The following is a 21,920-nucleotide window of genomic DNA, read 5'->3' as shown; positions in this document are numbered from 1 at the left end:
TAGGCGTTGCCGAACCTGTGTTAATTCTATGCTGTACAGATGTGTTCATTCCTAAGTCATCAGATGATTTTGCAAAAATATGTTGGTACCTTATCAGTAAGTCAGCAAGTTTCTCAGCCTGTTCTTCTGTCAGTTCTGTTTTACTTCTGTCAAAAAGATCTTGAAGGTACTCCGGCATTTTGTCTGGTCCTGTCTTTTCTTTGTCACTTAGATTTATGTTTCTGTTGTTATATTTGGGTAACTCCTTTGTCTCATAGTATGATTCACAGATGCCAACAGGTACATTCTTTGGTATTCTAATTTCTGTGTCACTCGTATTTACCAGGAAAACACTTGGATTTTCAGTATGGGGTTGTAGAACTCCTTCAACAGCTATAGTTGACTTCCCGTTTACCAGAGACTTAGATGCACACATAATAGCTAGATCAGCTAATGTACTGGCATTCTCTATTTCCACTAGCGCCTTGACAAGTGATGACGGTGGTATTGTGACTTCTTGGTACGTTATTACTCTGCATCGTGCTTCAGCTTGTCCACCTATCCAACAGCTAATGGGCGTTTGATCTGTGTATATAGTTGATTTCCTGTAATCAATATTGGAAGCATTGCGAAGAAGAAAATCTTGTCCAAGAATACCATCTGGGACTATATCACATATAATAATAGATGCCTGAAACCTTCCTTGACCTAACTCAAGCATTGCATTAATCTTTCCAAAAATTTCAATACCATGACCATTTGCACCTTGCATAGTGTTGTTTATCTGACTAAGCTCTGGCCTCTTTCCAGACTCTATTGACATGTATACACGTCTTGAAAGCAGCGTAGCAGATGAACCATTATCAACCAACATATTAATTTGTTTACCAAACACGGAACAACATGTATAAAGACCATTGTCCCATATACCCGAATCAAGCAAATGTCCAACTCTCTTTTCTTTGTCTGTATACAAGTTTATTACATCATTTGGCCTTACATCATCCACTAACCATTGCCCACTCAAGCTAGCGGTCTGAAGTTTTCCGACTTCTGTCCACGTTTTGGGCAATCCCTTGCATAATGGTCCATACCCTTACATAAGAAACAACCAGAAAACCTTCGTTCATAACGGTCACCCCTGCGTCTGTCATCTTTCTCATTCGTACCCACCTTCTCTATCTTTGTCTCCATTTTGTCAAGTCGACTCAGGATGTTTTGCATTTGGTTCATTATCTCACCCTCTATAGTAATGTTGCTATTAGCCCCCTTTGTTGTTGAAAAAGTAATTGGCTTGCCAGTGTTTGTAATATTACGTACAGTTGACCTCTTTTTGTCATCAACTCCTAAGATTGATTCATATCTTTCTACAATTTCTACGGCTTGTTCAATTGTGTTGCAATTTCTGTCCATACATCTATACTTCAGATCAGGGCTTATATTCTTGTAAAACTGATGAAGGGCAAGGTACTCTTGTGCCTCTGTTCCAAGGTCGGGGTAAGCTCTTCGTGCTAAAAGTCTCAAATCATCTCCGTAAAATGCGACAGTTTCTCCTAGATTACGCCTTCTAGTTTCAAATTTGGTTAAATATCTGGTCTGTTGTCTAGTACTTCCAAATCTTTCTGATAGTTTCTGCACCAAGACTACATACAGTCTTTGCTCTCTTGTTCGCAGTCCTAAATAAAACGTTCTTGCTGAACCCTTCAAACAAGATGCCAAAGTAAGTGCTTTTCTTCATCTGACCATTTACCAAGGTCGGCACAATTTAAGAAATGTGAAAAATAACTTTCCCAATCTTCAGTACCATCATATATTCCAGGTTTAATTACAGGAAGATGTGACCTGTTTCTCTTTGAATTTTCTCTGCGGATAAGAACATCATTTTCTCTATCTGGTTCATAACCATCATTGAAACCTCTGTAGTTACCTTCTTCAATGATACTAGGGCCACGTCTTACCTTCTGTTGTTGATTCACTCTACATGGTCTCTGTAAAGCCTGACCATCGTCGTCTTCACTTTCGTCAGAGTCACTATATTGCTGTCGGTTGTTTGTATACCTTGATGTGGTCCCACGTCTTCTCTGTCTTCTGTCAGTGCAACTGTTTTTGTATCGTCCCAATATCGTTAATATTGTCATCATGTTTGTCAAAGTTTACTTTGCGTCTAGTTCTGCGGTTTTCAACATTACTCTGTCGGTGTATTATGTACTGCTCATCATCTGGTATATCTCCACTTCCAGCTTTGTTACTATTGACATTGTTATCCTGCGGAACATTACTACTATTTCCTTGTCTAGTTAAATCTTGTACCTCATCATCTACGTCTGTATCTGATGCTGACGGCATAGTGTAGTAGGCCACTTGGTCCACTTCATTTGCACTGTCATCATTCTGTGTACGATCAGGTATATCGTCCCCCTTCCTCAAAATATTGAACTGTACTTCGGAATCGGAATCAGTCATGTTTGCTATTTACAAATATAAAAGAATAAATAGATTAGTAGTCTGTGTCAAGGGTCCTATGATACAGACAAAATAAAAAAAACTACCATTGCATAGGTCTTCGATTGCCAAACTAGTGTATCTGCATATGATGCCATCTTCATATGTCTAAAAGTAAAAAGGTATAGTTAATATACATCTTGAACTTCTATGGAGTTCGTGTCCAATTCTTGACCATCTGGTATTCGCTCCATTCCACCAGGATGTGTTCGTCTCATGGATACCTTAAAAGAAAAGGTATCCCACTTCTGACACCAAATTGTAAGGACCTACCCCCTGGGTAGTTGCACATCCTTATTAATCAGGATACCGATCTATTTAGTAATAACTGGTATTTGCACATCAACATCTACCCTTGATAAAGCATGCAAATACAAGTGTATGTTGCGATTAACACCAGATGCGTTGAAATATATACCTGGGACAACCTCTTTGGATGCGTCGATATTGGGCAATCTCTGTAGATGCGTCAATATATATATCATATACCTTGGGAATACTTTTCGGTCCTATCTAGTCAGGATATCGGACCATAATGATAACCAGTATACATACATCACCATCAGTTTAGATGAAGTGCATATATACAGGTACTCCTTTCTGGTTTACATCAATACCTTCCAATTTACCACAGGAACTCGGATGAACGGTTAAAAATAGCTCTTTAATATTGCGACATCATAATAATCGTGTAACGCTTGTAAACATAACACAAAAGTACGTTCCAGAAGTTGACAATATGACATCGTAGAAATGATATTACACCGGGGAAATAAATACATCGTCATAGATTAACAATGGAGGACCTAGGCCTATGCAATGGATCTTCTTCAGTCAAAGCAGTTATATATAGAATCTACATCAGTACAAAAGCATTATAATATGTGAATATAAGTAGAATTACGGAGACCAATGCATCTCTTTGGTTCTGCCATAACGTGGTAGTTCAGACTAGGCATACTGCAAGGTTCGGTTTTTACATGGTTTTGTATTTACTTCATAATATTGTTGTTGTTGTTGTTGTTCTGTAAGGCTAAAAGTGCCTATTCTATGAATTTGACTTTCTGCTCTTTAAAATAAAGTTAAGACTGCCTAATAAGTGTTTCTTTTACCTTACTAAAGAGCTTTTTATGTTTTTCTTAATAGAAAATGTATTTCTGAATAGAAATGTCTCGTCTGTGAGTTTTACTTCTCAAGGTTTTACGGTTGAGAAGAAGATACCGACTGAACGCAGACACCCGTATTTATAGCCTTTGGGGTGCCAATGGCAACGGCTTTGACCAATGAAAATCCCGGCTTAAGACTAGGTAATGTGATACGCCCAAAGCAACAATTAACAATGAGAACAATAAAAGTGCATTACATTTCAGGCTCGAGTACTACAAGCACGGCTTAAAAGAAAAGCCACATAATTATACATGATATACATTATGAAATAACATATCGACAAAAAGCCGGAGCATTATACGCTGAGCGTAGTGATACATGTAGACGAAATTTGTTACGCTAACAATATATAGTACATACATAGTAAAATGTTAGAAATGATGTGAAATATCCGGCTTACATCAGGCTTTAAGTTATTTAAGCATAAATATGAATCCCTAAAAGTTTCATTCATAACAAAGATACATTCACGAAAAGCCGGACCCAAAAAAGGTAGAAGTAGTCCAAAGTTCCGTGTCCGCCATTTTTAAATACCGTAAATGGCACAAGGCAGCATCGTCAGAAATGTTCCAATACGTCTGTAGATAGTCTGATGTGGTAAAAACCTCTTCCTGTACGTGTCGGGGTGTAATTAATTTATTCGTTAGAAGAACCATCTGCCTCCTGTACTAATTATGACAAGAGTTACGTATCCAAATGTAGAGTACTCTCTCACAAGGAGAAATGTCAACAATGATGACATTCTAATTTTTATGAAGAATCTTTGTAGGAAACTGTCCATTTGAAGGAAAGTTACTTAGGTATGACGTATATAAACACTTTAAATATTAAAAACAGTCCTTGTATTAAGTTAGATTACTCTAGTTCAGCAGTTACTTGTATGCTAAATGTTTATTTGTCACATAATTTCATGACGTTCATTTTGTAAGGGAGAATTCCATTACAATATATATATATATATATATATATATATATATATATATATATATATATATATATATATATATATATATATATATTGTAATTTAATCATCTTTCTGAATGATATACAAAACAACAACCATGTTAAAATTATACATGCTATTTGACTTCGTACATGCTTATATCACCATGTCATGTTGAATTGAATTGAATATTATTCTTGCTTTGTATACTCAAATAACTGTTATGTACAAGTTCTGAGCTAATAAAGGTATGTTCTGTTCTGTTCTGTTCTGTACTATGTTAGTGTGGCTTTTTAAATTGTTATATTAACAATTACATCTTGTTCTGAGCGTACGCTCAATTTTGTAGGTGTATATTCAATAAATTTCAGACCCGGTCGTGTTTTAGCAGCTAGGAAATTCAATTCAAGAGTTCATTTATTTTACACAACAAATGCTTAATCGCTGGAATTCTTTGATAAAAACTGAAGCTGAAACTGATTAATTTGAATAAACGTTAATTTCTCAAACATAAAATACAAATGGTGAAATGTAAAAACTCACAAAAATGTGAAAACTAGCACCTGCTGTTATCGTATATAAAATAATTACATGTATCAAAACATTTAAAACAATGCCATGAAGTCTCTAAAATACAGTGTCTTAAGATTTTTTTAAAGGTATCAAGTGATTTAGTTTTAAGTAATGCTAACGGCAGTTCATTCCTGAGTTTTGGACCAATATTACAGAAACTTCCATCATGAAATGTTTTGCACCTGTTATATGGAACAACATAACGACAATCAGACTTTTCTGACCATCTCAAACCTTGTTTACTAGGAACATACTCTGTAAGCAGTTCTGTTAAATACATAGGTGCTCTGCCAATGTGACAGCTATACATAGAAGAAAGTATCTTAAACCAAACCCTTGCATTATGATCATCATATATAAATGTATGTACAATGTCATCTACTCATTTTAATCAGAAAACAAATCCGGACTACATTCAAAAGTGCCCAATGTAACTGAAGGAGTAGGTATACAATTAGTTATATTTTTTTGTATTTATTTTTATACAAAATGACGTATTTGTATTAATGTTGTTTACTTAGTTGCAACTACACTGTAGCTTATCAAAACAGAAATGACAACCGAGTCATAGCGGCAATCGCATCTGATATGGAAAAATGTATTTTGTGTATTTTAAAAGTAAACGTTTCAGTAAAACGTGAAATTATGGTATTGGTGAAGTCTACGTTTTGCGAGACTTGTGGCCAAATGAGGAAATTGTGACTAAAACGTAACAGGTAAACTACTGTCATATCAGTTCTACTTAAAAGGATTGGATTAGAACATGAGGTTTTGTCTCTATACTATCTGCGAAATTAAGAAAAAATGATGTCCGAGTCAGGAATCGAACATAAGAATTAGAAATAGAGTCTGTGAAAAATCTTTCTCCATCCCATGAAAAATATAAACAGTCTGTTTATACAGTAAAATTGTTGATTGTACACTGTTTGTCAATCCTAATCATGTCCATGTTATATCAATGCAGTGGAAAAGTAAGTTAAAAACTTTGTCTCTGGTTGACAAATTTCACCTAAAATATGTTATGGACTGATTTGATTTTCATGTTTGTTCTTCTTCCAACTGCTGACCGCTGTAGTAATTATGCATACTTTTCGCATGCATAGCGATAAAAAGTGCATTGTTTGCATGTTGTACATAGTCATCTAAGTCTACAATATAGTGTTAGCGGAGATATCTCCCTTTTCAAAATATTTTACCCAGGATATTAATTTTCAGCTAAAATAACTCCTTTTCAGAAATTAATATTTTAACTATATTAAAATTTACAGACTGTGTACTTTGATTCAGTTAACTACACATATATCTAAAATAGGTAGTGCCGACTTGAAGGTTTGTTTTTTAGTTTCGCAGTCTAAAACACCTTTAAAAGTGTAGAATATAGTATTTTACTTCGAGATATTAAAGAAAATTGCCAATAAGTGCAATGAAAATGGTTGCTTTTATTCTGGCCTTTGTTATACAACACGGGCATGTTATGATTACACAGGCGTAGTGCCTTTGAAATTTCAAACCATATATTTTACTCTGAACTTACATGAAATTCACCTTTCATCGCTGTACCCTAATCATTAATTTTATATCTTACTTCTATAAAAAGCAATGTGAAACAATATAAAGTACACGGTCTTATTAATCATCACGTACGACTTCCTACTTTGAGTGCAACATTTATAGATGACAGATATACAGCTGTAATATTAACACTTGGTCGGAGATATTTATACATTTCATTGCAGGCTTGTAATTTGAAGTGAAAACCTCGTATCAAGTTCTCATCAATTGACTCCGCAGCCTAGTAGTTACAGCTCTGGATCAAAGATTTTTCTTTTTCACTCTTATTCAGGCCTGGAGTTTAAACCGTACCGGAATCACTATTTTTGTAATTTTTTCTAAAACATTTTTTTATAAACAGTCTTTATTTTTTTACAAAATTATTTTTTTACATTATACATATTGAACATACATCAGACATCAGGGATGAAAATCTTTGTAGATTGCAAATATTCATTTTCTTAAATAAAGACAAAGACTTTTTCCTTATTACATACTAAAATTCTTTGCATATTTCCTATATATGTTTACCGAACATACTGTTTTATTAAATTCTTTTACAAACTTGTGTTTTTGATTGTGTATGATTTTATTTCATTGATTGATTAAAAGCGACTAACCCACACATCGTGGTGTGAGATCTTAAAATATCCAACTTTTCTTATATTCACGCTTTAGTCGCATGTTTGATGTTATAAAAATGTTTTCTTCATCGAATTCTGTTGTTTTTCTAATAACTCTAAAATACAAGCATTCGTCTACGATTTCTGATAACGGTTTCCCAGTTTATAAAAAAAAACGGGATTCTGTTCAGCGAGCACCTTACAAACAAAACGTGTCAGTGAGAAAAATACAGTTATGTAGAGTAATGTGGTAAAATGACGCGTAATGAAGTTAACTGGGGCGTAATGAATAAAGGAATATAATACTAGAGCTAAAATATTTGCGCAATGACATGTTTTGTTGCTTATATTTTAACATTTTCGCTCGTGAATTATGATAATTATTATTTTATATATGGTAAAACACATTATCTAGGTAGCATTCAAATCTAAGTACTGATGCCATGTACAGCCATTTAAGCGTAATGCCATTCAGTAAGGCTAGTAGAGGCGAAATGTATGTATGAATTTTATACCAGAGCTAAAATACTTGCAGAGTGACATGGTGTATTGCATAAAAATGATGTAGTCTCATAAATTGATCAACATTATTGTATATCTATGGTAAACCGCATTATACATAGATAACACTCATAGCGGAGTCCGGCGTACTGATGATGAAAGCCTAGTATATATAGGCGTAATATTGATTGTAAATACATGTACTGTATTTGTTAAGATGCAAACACTTTCAAAATGAATCTGATGAATCAACATTTTATTGGAAATGGAATAATGAGTAACGATTTTATGGAATACGAAATAATTAATTAACTTACATATTAATCCTCATCTATTCCTTGGGTTTACAGAGTTAATGTTTGATTCAGCCTTTTCCGTATCAAGGTGTATTAAGTATTGTTCGCAAGATTCAAGTATGAGCTTTTCATAATCATAAGCATCTCTGGTGATGATTTTATGAAATCGTTTCATTTTGAGATATCTTAAATAATGCAGTGTTTTCTCTCATTTAAAAATCACATGCAATTTTTCAAATAGAATCTAAACATGTGCGACAACTTTTCATTGTAATTAAGATACCTTGAAAGTAGATTCATAATGATGCAAAATGAGAAGAATCTTCGAGGGTTCATATGTTTTTCTTATGGTAGATTCAACAGTTATGTGATTCAATTTCTCATTAAATCCTATGATTCTAACAAATATTTTGTTACAATTTACTGCAATGCCTTATTAAAGTTCAGTTATTTAGCAGACTGTAAAATTTGTTAAAAATATTTTTACGCAATGGTAGTCAGATATCGAAGTGTTTTCATGCATTTTCATGATTCCATGTATACAGATGTATATAGTTTTGTTTGTTTAAGAAAGTCATCAAGTGTATATTATCTATATAAAGTGATAACTGCCTTACATAGTTTTTGAAACTTATTTTGTAAGGATCCAAATTTTAATACTTTTAAACATCGGTTAGCTCACACGCTAGGCATTCGGCGTGGCATTCTTTTCTGCACGATCCGCATGGAAATTGTACCTGTTTTTCCTGAACCCATAATCACAGGTCACAATATTCTATATTGTTCTTTCATAATAAAATTATTACTGAACAAAATAAAGAGGAAGGATTCATATAAATACAAGAAAAACAAATGTCTTGATATAAGACAAGCATTAACGTTTCCTTTATCGAACTGGTGCAAATTAATAGATGCATGAAAGAAAGAAATTGACTTAAAAAGGATAATAATGGGCCTAATTATAAAAGTGAAGGAGAAAAACTTGGAAAACTCGAACGTTCCCATAATTCTGGAAACAGGAAACTTATCAACCATTAAGTTTCATGTAAATATATAAAACCGTGGCGACATTTTGCCTTTCGGTGATATTTATTTTGAAAATCACAATGTGTTGATTAGTCGCTTTAACGCTTGAGTAAAATGAATTGTTTAATTATTCTCATCTGTCTGAATTATTAACATATTAATTATAAACCATAACTCTTATTCAAATTTCGTGTAATCTGTTTCTTGTCCGTGAATCATTTTTAATTACAAATTCGTAGGAAAGGTCCAGGGTACAGATGATTCGACATCTCATATATATATGTATGGATGAGGGAAGCACCATCTTTTGCGTATATATATATACTCATTATTTGTAAGACCATACTGATGAATTTTATCATAAAAGCTCACCAGTGTTCATTATTTGGCTTTTGAAATACCAAAGAAATGTATTCAAAATTATTCCTACAAGGATCTTGCACCCTTACGAAGATTTTTACTCAATTACCCCTTTTCAAGGCTTGTTGAAAATATAGACCTTAAAATTAGAGTAACTGACAACCATAATTTCCACGTTGGAATTCTCTTAGAGTTCAGGATTTGGCATGTACAAGCTGCAAACTTTTACGAGGGAGGACTCCCGTACCCAGCTCATACAGAACTATTTCAGCAATTTCTCAATTTCTCAAAATAAGATAACCATTTTATTAAGAACAATGTTTCTCAAAATTAGATAACCTTCTTATTTAGAACAGCTCTTAAACATATGGACCAAAGAGTGTGTAAAACAATAGTTATAATTTATAACTATTTATTTATATTTTGTTAATTAAAATACAAATTTTCTTCAGGTAAAAAAGGTATAACAGTTGTGAAACTTCAGTTATTGACAGAACTGACTTTCTCTTAAAAATCAGCTGACTGCAGGATTTAGTGTTTAAAGTAACAGAGTATTAAAGGATGAGGTTCTCCCTGGAATAGTCTCTCCTACCCTCCTACACCCTGGTATACATACACACATATATAATACTGTGTATACTCTATCTGATTAAGAGGTACACCCAGCGCACCAAAGAATTCAGATCTCGGGGCATTTTAAAAGAAAGTATCTGCTCGCTATGCTTTCAATTCTGGTATCAGTAGTATTATCTTAAGCTTAAGTCCAGTAGAGAGCAAAAAACAGACCCACTGTCTTCTAGTTATACACAATATTTTTCTTCTTCTCCCATACCCTTCGTATTAGGTCTAGACAGTAATCACCTTATTTTATTTAAAAGCAATTAATAAAACATATGGATGAACTTTAAAGTCAGACATTTTACTTGCATTTACATCAGATAAGCCACATGGCATGCTGATCAAGATAAAAAAAGTTTTCAGTTAACTAATCATGTTTATTTTATCTGTTATTGATTTTGATGGAAAATTCTGATAATTCTTACAAATACGACTCATTTTGTTTAAATGTGTAGGTCATTGTTGGTATTTACTACTCTAGCAAATTTCGTAACATCGGAATGTTTTATCTATTAAGTTTTGACCTAAATGACTTTGTTTACTATTATAACCGTTCAGATATCGCGTGGTTCTCAATAGAAATTGATCAGGTTAGCCATGATAATTTTGTTATTGTTTTTGATGGAACTTTCATTAATTGTTCAGATATGTTAATTTGTTTACGTGGCCAGCTTACTGTTCGTGTTTACAACTTTAGCAAAATGAATCACAGTCGAATGTTTTGTCTATTAGATTTGACCCTAATTATCTAAATTATATTAGTTTGTTTCGGTACCAATGAGGATTGACTCTACATCTATTGTTTACGGTTATATGTGTTTTGATTGACATGTTTCTCAAATTGCTATTTTGAAATACTTTTAAACATGTTATTGCGACGCAGTTCGTGAAAAGGGTATAAATACTCAAGGGAAAACTGTCTTAGGAAGAGAGCCGGGAATCAGGAGGATAGAATTAGAAGAAAAGAAATGATTAACAGAAATAGAATCGAATAATTGGAAATACGGGATCGGGTTAAAGAGAGGAATATTTGAAAAGGGATGGAGTTGTTAGGTAAATGTAACATAGAACTTTTCGGCTTATATCTTATATGACCTTTTCTGGAATTATTTCGATTTGCTAAAGTGTGAAGTTTAGGGCTACAATAATTTTTGCCAATAACTTCATGATGCAGGGCTATCATCAGCAGCATAATCATTTATCAAATTATAGTGTCAGGGGCCTCCGTGGCCGAGTGATTATGATCGCTAACTTTGAATCACTTGCCCCTAATTGATGAGGGTTCGAAACTCACTCGGGGCGTTGTATTGTATATGTGAGGAAGCCATACAGCTGGCTTACGAAAAGTCGGTGGTTTTACCCGGGTCCACGCCCGTGATGAAATAATGCACGGAGGGGCACCTTTGGGTGTTCCTCGATTAGAAGTCCGGACAAATATGTAAAATTTTCCCTTCATTTCCTCTATACATTTGGAATCTGCAAATGTATGTACAACGAAATAGCTGATTCTCTGAAACCTTGATATTTCATACCCACGAAATTAAATGATTGTACAGTTGATATATATACATTTCGGTTTTAGTTACCATTACATATGTTAGGGAGTGTTTCATTTATCATCATTATTGTACAGCTTGTATAACATGTTTGTATGTTTTTCAGGTAAACTGGTGCCATTCCTGGAAAATGTTGTAGCGAATGCTTCAGTGCTGACAATACTGGCCATAAGTTTCGAAAGATACAGGGTTGTTTGCAATCCTTTAAAGGTAAATAATTCTATACGTATTTCGGCGGCAAAGATCTATGTACGTACGCCTGTACGTTTGTCTGTCACCAATTTGTTTTCAGCTCATGAACTTGGCCCAGATGTAAATCACCCATACAGAAGGCTCTTATCCAAATTTTGGGGTTTTTTTAGCCCGAGGGATCAAACTAACGATCTCTGGTTTCATAGTTAAACAGCGTTTACCACTTGATTGGTGCGTTCGTTCTAGTGACATGTCAATAAATCTATAACCTTAATTTGTTATTGCAGGCGTGTTTCCTGGCAAATGATTTAAAGGGATTTATCATGAGAATTACGTGCTAATAATGATTTATGCGATTTGTTTTGGCGTTAATCAATGTTGCCTTGAGCCACTTGCACTAGACCGGAATGAACATATTTACTAAGTGTGGTATATAAAAATTTAAATTTATTTATAGTATTTATTTATTGATAGTAAAAAACGAAAAGTGGCAGAATAATCGACTTCGGTCGTTTTTTTACGATTACCATGAAGTTGGATTAAGGAAGAAAACTAATAATGTGCGAGTTGCACATATGTGCTGATATCTTCAGCTAGATATCTTTTAAAACGATAACCCAGCTGAAAATTTAATGCAAATGCTTTTTATCATTATTCAAACACTAGTTTTCCCCTTTTTGGAAGTAAATTGTTAAATTCTTTTCAGACAGATAGTCTGATAGTCCTGACAGCGTATTGGACCTATTTGTTTTGTAAAACGTTAGATGTCTCTAACTCTAAATGACAAGTGTCTGGAATGTTTGTTCTTCTGATAGCATTAACTTCCATAATATATAAAATTTTGTATAGATTTGTCGTATTTTATTTAATCTAAGGCTTGATTGGAGTGCTGTTTGTGAAAATTTAAAAAAAGAAGAAGTATTACGCAACAAAACGCCATGTGATGAATATATTTTGATATTATTTCAGGTTAGAAATGAAGAAACTATCAGAGTGTGGAAGATAGTTGTCATAATCTGGGTTATATCGTCGGGTTTCAGTCTACCTTGGTTGTCCATACCTATTGTGAAGAATTCGGAATTTTTAGACGGCACGCCAATAAAGGTATACCATCATTCAATAAAAAAGAAAGTTAAGTCAGAAAATGAGTACACCTTACAAGAATAATATGCAATGCTAGAACTTCAATAAAAGCGGAGCATCCATTTCAGCACATTGTAAGATCAGTTTATACATAAATATAAGTAATGTTCGTTTCGGGTAGGTCTGCATCTATGTTATTTTACTGAGAAGTAAAAAAAATATAAGAAAGGTCAATACTGTCAAATGCAATGTCAAAGGTCACATTTTTTTTTCTTTTATCATCTTCCGTTATTAAATTTACTTGTCCCAATAATATTTTTTTTAGTCTTGAAGGGATTGAAATGAAACTCCGTACAAAGATGGAGTACATTATAGGGACGTGCAGTTTACAGAAACCACGTGTCTAACACACATTTAGTGATCTCCTTTTATTTTCTCAGGACTCCAAAGCCATTGAAGGAGTTAAGGCACTGCAGTGTTTATTACAGTAACTACTGAACACATATTGAAAACTTTTCGTCTTTAACTAATACTCATGCCAAAATAAATCCTTTCCTTGGCCAAATTTGTGTACAAAACATCTGTTGTTTTTTTCGGGTGGATGGCCTTGTCTAAAATGGTTTTTGTCCGTTTACTAATAGTTATTATTTCACTTCTTGATTCAGAAAACAATCTGATATTTTCTTTTCTTTTAGGTATGCAGAATTCCAATCATCGAACTCTGGCAAGAAATATTCATTGTTCTACTAGCTGTCCTGTTTTTCTTGATTCCATGTTTAACATTGTTTCTGCTGAACTGCCACCTTTGCAGAGTACTCAACCAGGCCGGAGAATATGATATGTGTATTCATCAAGCTGGAAATGACCGACGAAAACGGCAAAATCAAGTTGCAAACATTATTGCATCCATAGTAACCGTGTTTTTTATATGTCATCTACCATTCAGAGTTGCCGGACTTTGGCTGTCGTTCGCAGATCCACGAACAATAGGACGTCTGGGATTGGAGCGGTATTTGGGTATTGTTTACTCAACAAGAATCCTTTTTTATTTGAATCATGCTTTGAACCCAGTTGTGTACAATTTTGTTTCAACAAAGTTTCGCTGTGCTTTGAGTGATCTATTTGCTAACACTGTTTGCTCGGGATTTTGCAATTTGCTGACAAGGAGAAAGTTGAAACTTTCGACAACTACTGCTTCTACTAAACTAACTGTGCGGAAAAATACGAGTTCAAAGGGGTATCCTTATAACTCGCCAGTACAGGGGCGTACTTCAGATGATAGAAACAATGAACAGGTGTTAGATCAGAAATATAAATTAAGGATTAACTTTGAAGACAAACGTGTAGCAATCAAATTTAACTTCGTTACTAATCCGGAGTGTGTATAAGCTTTTATATTGTTGTGAACTTACAAATCTTGTGTTCTTATTGAATATAATTACGCACGGAAGTTTATTACAACATAACACGTCTGTTTAATTTTTCTATTCGTGGAAATGAAAATCAACAACATGACATTGTATTGATACATTATAATAGACATACTTAACATTCATATGCAAAGAAAAAAACAACTAAGAACATACCTTTTGTCCAGAATTATATTCAATCGATTTATTTGATAGTTAAAACATTACAATCCGTCAGCTTCGAGATGCACTCTCCAACCGCCTCATAAAACCAGTAGTTTCCTTCATAGTGCTCATCGTTATCATAAATTGTAGACCGTGTTTCCCAACCAACCTTATATACAGTAGACTAAGTATAACTTAAACTTAGCCCATATTTCCTATGAATGATGATAATAGAAAGGTTTTAATGACCTGAAACTGTTCATTTTTGCGATTAATGTAATTGCAAATATTTTAAAATATGATCATTTAATTTGCCGCCCGTGCTTTAAGAAATCTGGTTAAAAAGTCTCGATGCACTACTTTTAATGGAAGTAGCATTGTATAAAATAATTGTCTACTACAAAAAATACTTTACCATCCAACGCTCGCCCGAAGCACTACCTTAAACAACTGGAAAGGTATGAAACAGACTATATTTACGCAGCTGTTCAGATGTAACATGTTAAACTTCATATTTACATGTATCTAAATATTTTCTCATAGTGCGGGATAGGGGATGGGGCAACATATAAGTCCACTTTACTCTTGGTGTCAAATCTTAACAAAACGTAAATATAAACATATTGTTCGAGTGGACATATTGATAGTTAAGTCATAGTAACTGAAGCGGCAATGAGAAGAACCTAACATTGTAGCTTTGAGGGCGAAGTTTTGCCGCCCTCCAGCTATGAAGGCGCTCTTACGCCAGTAATGATATAGCCACTTGCCTTTGGGCTAATTTTGAAATCCTTGATTTAATTATTGTATAATAATCTCCATTTCAGACATGAGACGGTACTTTGTTTTACCAACTTCAGTCCATCATAATTACCTTGTTAAAGAAAGTGTTAGATTCTGTCATACATATAGCTGTTTATTGTTTCATTTAGTGTTATATTGTGAATATGCAAGTCACATATATATGTTATCACTGTCGTGTGAGGGAATGCATTTTTTTTCATAAGCAATAGTTATGACCTCATTTTCCGATTCAAACTATTTTTTACTCGCTGCTGCTTTCTATTCTTGGTGATTACCGCTAATGTCATATAACTGTACTTTTCATTTGAAGTTATTTCTAGTTACGGAGACAAATATGCTATAAAACGTTTCCATTTTCACTCATATAGCACAGCAATAAACGAAACAATATGAATCTCATTAAAACAAGATACGACGACTTTACACAAAGCCTAAATATGTTTATGAATAAACATAACGATTACGTACGAAACTATATACTTCAGTATTTATGATATTTGCATGCATGTACCTGAAAAGTGCCCGATTAGTGTTCCTGGATTCTGAACCAGTACTGACTTGTTATTGATTTTATACAACAAAACTCCTGTTAAATCATGGTCATTTAGATAACGTTTTATAGAGCTTTGAGAGATATCGTGCCGGAACTTATTCTTATAGCTTATTAAATATTTATAAATTATATGTAAATGTTTAAGGTGTGAACACATGTTAATTCCAAAAATAATTGTTAAATGTAATTACTTCGAAGATTTTCATTTACAAAAAAACACGTTCCAAATTTGTTTATTTTCGTCCAAAAAGTCTTAGACCCATGTGGCATTACAAAAATACATAATAATACATAATACATATATATATGGCGGCATGTGAAAGAAGTATACGACAATTTATTATAACAATATGATCATTTTGCAAATATATCTGCCAAGATAATTTCTACACAGTAATTGATTCAAATAAACGTGCATATACAAATGCACCTGCATATTTTAATTAAAAGCGTTGGAAATCACATGTACCAAACAAATATTTTTCGAAACATTTGAATTACGAAAGTTTGAATTAGTTTATACACAATTACAATTCACATATATTATAACACGGTAATACAACAATAAAAACAAAAACAAAATCCATTTTATTGTCGAACTTTTGAAATACGCTCTGAAAAAGATCTACTCTAGAGCTATCAGAGTAAAAATGTTTTATGAGTATTTCTGTTATTTCTTATGTATTTCTGTCATGTTCTATGCTACTATATAGGGCAACATCAGAAAAAATGAGACATTAGATGCACAGAACGTTATATGTATATGTTTGTATAATTATTTGATATATTCATTCAAAGAAAGAGTAATGTGAATTATACATGCATATATATGTAATACTCATTTTACTAAAGTTGACATAGTTTATGACTTAAGTACAATACTACGAATATACATGTATGTGTTAATGTGTATCAGTCTAACATGGTAATTTGGCTTATGATATACTTATTGGTATTTTTCATAGATTGCTGTAAACATTGATAAATTACGTACAAACAGTAAATGTTAGAAGATGCTGCCTGTGTAAATCTAACTTGTTCTAACTATGTTTCTTATGACAAGTTTATGTAATTTCTGTAATGATTCATTCAATCTGCATACTTGGTCGCCTGTAATAATAAACTGTCAAAAATTGTTTTCTTCAATCATTTTACAAAACACATTATAATAAATTTATACTCGTCCTCCAATTTTTTTTACATAAGTTACATTTCCTTTTTCTACAGGTCTGGGCCAATGGCTATGAACAGTCCCATGAGAAGCTAAACGTTTTCGTGATAAACATATACAATTTTTATTAACATTCACAAAATCCAAATATGGCTGAAATCTGTGATTCGAATAACATCTGTAAAACAATGCTTTGTTGCAGTCATTTAATATACCTGACCAACTTTTGTAAAATAGCCATACCTCATGAAAACAAAGAGTGCACAATAAATATTTTAACAATGAACACCAGTCTTTTTTTCTGCTGGGGTGACCCATGATTTAGAAACAACTTAAAGTTTTAGATTTATTTATTTTCATTCAATTCAGTTCTATGTATGCCAAACAGAAACATGTCTGTTAATTTATAACAATTTATACAACAGCGGTTCTCTAAAAACGTACAAACGTCTTAAAATTCACAGGTAAGAAACCTACTTGTTTCTTATTTATTTACGATCGAAAACATGTAAGTGACTGGAACACGTGGTCATTTATGTAATCGTTTAATATCGCTAAGAAGTGAAAGAGGTCAGGAAAGCTAATTTATGTTGAGTTTGTATAAAACAATTTCTTTAACATATCTCTTCTATTAATCAGTCTATAATAATCTGAAAGTCAAGAAATATTTTCATGCAGAAACGTACGCAAACACATGGTTTTCGTTGTAAACCTCGTACACAGACACCGATCTGTTTGTTTTAAGCATTTGTAAATAATAACATTTTCTAGATATGTCTACGAGTGAGTTTTTCTTATTTTGAGGCTATATTTTTAAGGCAAACTAGTAAATGTTTGAAAAAGAATGGCTATTGGAAACTCAGTTAACACAATACAGTTTGATATCTTACTGGTATTCCTTATATCTTTTATAATCGACTGAAATCTATAACAATTGAATTTTTTGAGAGAGAAACATTGCTCCAAAACTATAGTAAGCTATAAATGTATGGAAAAAAACTCTTAGTGTTTATTTCTTTATGCCAAATTGTAAACGTTTGAAACTAAACTTGCAATTTTCTGCTGTCAACGTGGTCAAGAATGCTGATGCATTGATATTATTTTACTCAGATATGTAATCAGTATACCAGACTCCGCCAAGCATGAACATATACCTTTCCGGGGGTCATTATACAAATAACGACAATCGTGCTGGAATATGGTACAGTCTGTGTACAGACTTAAAATTTAGTTTATTCCTTCAAACTATCTTCTGCACTCGGTAAGAAGTAGAGTAGTCTTCCAAAGGGATGGTCTAAAGTAACCGAAAAATACCACCTCCCAAGTGTTTTGTTTAATAAATATTTGCGCCCAGTCGGCATTATATTTTCAGCCTTGGAGAGAAGAAAAAGTCACGAGGTACTTAGACTTGGTGGGTAAGCGGAATAATTGATTTGTACAACCTTTTCAAGCCCACCCGCTTAGCTCAACAGTGAGTGCAGATATACGGATCACAGGGTGGTGAATTCGGCATATGTACTCCGTGACGATTTGATAAAAGACATTATGTCTGAAGTCATACGTCCTCCACCTCTGATATATGTGGGGAAGTAGGTAGCTACTTGCAGAGAACAGATTTATACTCGTACAAAATCCAGGAACACTGGTTAGATTAACTGCCCGTTACGTAACTGAAATAATGTTGAAACGTTAAACCAAACCAAAAAAGAAAAAGAAAACAAACTCAGTTTTTCTGAAAGTTCTGAACGATGGCACTTTTGTGAGAAGCAGGGTAAATTGGAGACCGCCCAGACCAGTCTTTGGAATTACGTTTTTTTTTTTTTTTTGTATTTTCGATTAACAACTTTCAGTACTTTGTCTCTACAATACTTTCCTGTGATTGACTTTTCTGACAGTGTAGGAATTTGTACAAACGTAGCCATTGAGGTAAAGAAGACAGAAAGAAAAACTTTATTGACACTTTTAGCTCTGTTTGCATTTACATGTCTACGGTCACCCTTTTGCAGCCGCGAGATGATGTGGCTCATAAAAGTATACCCAGGTCTAATCTTATTGCGCGATTATCTAAATTTGAGAATGTTTTCAACATTTCTTCAGCACATTTGACCCTATTGGCATTTACTCCTCGGTTAACATGTGAGGCACCCATCAGGCACAAACCTTTCTTAAACCCAGGTGCTTGGTGAGATCCGATGAGTTCTTCCCGTTGACATGCCAAGAAAAGACGATCCAGAACATCGTATATCTGGCGTCCTCATTAATCAGATGTCTTACGGCAGCAATGTTCTATGACATCACTGCTGTTTTCGGTCTGCCAGGACGAACACTGTCTTTAAGAACTTCCTGACCATTTTGTTTTAATTTACGTATGTTGTAGGGTAGAGTATAAGGGTGCACTTATACTTCCTTCTATTTAGCTAGCCTTTATAGCGACATGGAAGTGTGCGCTTTATGTGTGAGAGGTCCCTGGTTCGATTCCTGGTCAGGCCTGAAGTTTTTTCAGCCTGTTACATTTGGCGCCCAACGTAAATATATCACGAGTAGAGATAAATGGACACCTTGGAACGTCGCACTGAGGTTCAAACTCCTGCAATTCGAGGACGAATTCTAAACTGGAGGAGGGTAAATGTAGTAGGGTAGAGTATAAGGGTGCGCTTATACTTCCTTGCTATTGAGCTATCTTTTATAGCCACGTGGTAGAGTGTCCGCCTTATGTGTGAGAGGTCCCGGGTTCGATTCCCGAAGTATGCAGTTCACTGAGTATCTGCCTACCTGCTAGGTATTTCTAAAGCACAATGTACTTTAATGTACGCTCTAATATCAGACTTTGTTCGCTTTCATAGCTACATGTATTTTGTTTTCACAAGGTTAGAAACGTCTTGAAACTTCTAATTCCATCCCGTTTCCTGTTAAGTTCTTTACCTTGCACACAGATAAATGGTCCTACAACAAAACATGTTAAATCCTTTGCTCTTCTAAATACAAATTCAACATAATTTTCGTATACTCTTCCATATAGTGTTATTGTTCTATTTCCGCTTCTTCATGGTTTCCTCACGTACGTAAACAAATTATGAGAATAAAAACCACAATATAACACTAAATTTAGTCTCGGAAAAGATATCGATAGCTAGAGCTATGATAATCTGACTTGATTCGACTACGACAGCAATGCAGCAGCCTTTTTATTTTGATCAAAATATATATCGAAAAAATTATTAACCCGATATGAAATATATCCGATCTGCACGTGACTTCTGTTTACCGGTAGAGATGCAAGACACTTGTAGAAAATGAAATAAGTGGAGAAACATTGCAAAACAAAATATCAGACAAAATGCCAACACAGAAAATCAACATTCTTATAGTATTACTTCTTCCACTTAATTAATGGTATACAGATGTTCAAAACATTGAAATTACTGTTATACCAGATCATGTGTATAAGAATATTTTTCGCAAAAAACAAATTACGATGAACATCGCACTTAATAGGATAACCACGACCGCATAATGAGCATGCATAATGCGAAACACTATCAGAGACAGTGAGTTGTCAAGAGATCAGCAGGATGGTATAGATACGGAAATTACCTATCGGTGTAACAAATGACTCGTAAATAGAACAATCAGCAAAAATGGATATAATTGACCTTGTAGACACATCACGAAAAGACTGCGAATTCGTAGAGTATTTAAGTATGAGTATAAATAGCATTTGCACGGTATTTATCAGAACTGATTGCGTGTGTTCAAAATAGATCTAATTTAAGTCAGCATAATTTTGAATAACCAGAAAACACTATATATAAGGTTATTAAAATATAATTATATTAACAAGAAAGTTCGATATACAGGTGTATCTAGCATTATCATATGTTACACAAGATTTTCTCATTTAGGGGTTATAATTCTACCTTGGGACTATACGCTGCTTTTTATGGAATTGTACTCTAGTGTATCGTTGAAGGAAATAGTACATCGTGGTATGAACACTTATGCGAATGTTGCAAATGTTCTGCTCAAGTTTGGGCTAGAAGGCGTGAACGGTAGCATGCAGTTTCGTCCATGAAAAGACTCAATCAAACCGAGTCTGCAACATCTTCATTTTTAACTTGATAGGCAACCTGCGGATGCTCAAACTTTTTTTCACAGCAGCGTTGCGGTCGTAAAAAGTCTTCCTGTACATTCAGCCAGAATTGTGATGTTTTGGGGTATTTTCAAATCGTTCAGCACAACTGTGTTGTGGTAGCAGTACTGTTAAGCTTTTCAGGTTAGGTAGTACGAGCTCTATGGCTTTCATTGTTTTCGTCTTTAGATATGGTTACAGTTTTTTTTTTAATTTTATCTTGGTCGTTTCTGTGATATGAATCCTAGATAACCCTGGATCCACCCTTAAAATCTTCGTTTTTTTAGTTCTGTCCATTTTTTCCGTTTAATGCTAGTGCATTCTGTGAATAACTAAAGGTTCCATGGACAACACCGAATGAACACATCTGCATCGTATTTTGGTACTGTTTAAATGTGCAGATATAGAGTTTTGCTCATCCCAAGGCTAGAAATCGTGAACGGTAGTTTCCACTGCCGTCCATGAACATGCTCAATCGAACCGAATCTCCAAACTTTTTATTTTTGTCGTGTTGAGCGACTTGTTGGGTTTCCACTTTTTCTTTCCTTTTTTTTTTTTCACAGCAGCGTTGCTGTGCAGTGTTGCGTCAGCGGAACTGTTTATTTTTTTTCTGTTTGTCATTTCATCATTTTACTTGTGCCGACATTGATCTGTTCGTGGCAACATATTTGTATGTATGGGCAGAGAGTTCTACATTCTGCTTCTTTGTATATACACCCGA

At 34.0% G+C, this 21,920-nt stretch overlaps 1 protein-coding gene across 1 annotated transcript; it reads left to right on the top strand.

Moving 5' to 3' along the window:
• The first annotated feature begins 11,074 nt into the window (after positions 1 to 11,074).
• Positions 11,075 to 17,034, top strand: LOC123552145 (growth hormone secretagogue receptor type 1-like). The gene is made up of 4 exons (XM_045341569.2): positions 11,075 to 11,193; positions 11,803 to 11,906; positions 12,858 to 12,992; positions 13,667 to 17,034. The coding sequence occupies exons 1-4, from the start codon at positions 11,181 to 11,183 to the stop codon at positions 14,357 to 14,359; spliced, it is 945 nt and encodes a 314-aa protein (XP_045197504.2). The 5' UTR covers positions 11,075 to 11,180; the 3' UTR covers positions 14,360 to 17,034.
• The last annotated feature ends 4,886 nt before the right edge of the window (positions 17,035 to 21,920 follow it).

Source organism: Mercenaria mercenaria, chromosome 4 (assembly GCF_021730395.1).
Source record: "Mercenaria mercenaria strain notata chromosome 4, MADL_Memer_1, whole genome shotgun sequence".
Classification (NCBI taxonomy): Eukaryota; Metazoa; Mollusca; class Bivalvia; order Venerida; family Veneridae; genus Mercenaria; species Mercenaria mercenaria.
The sequence above is the reverse complement of the archived record's forward strand: the minus strand, read 5'-3'. Positions and strand labels throughout refer to the sequence as shown.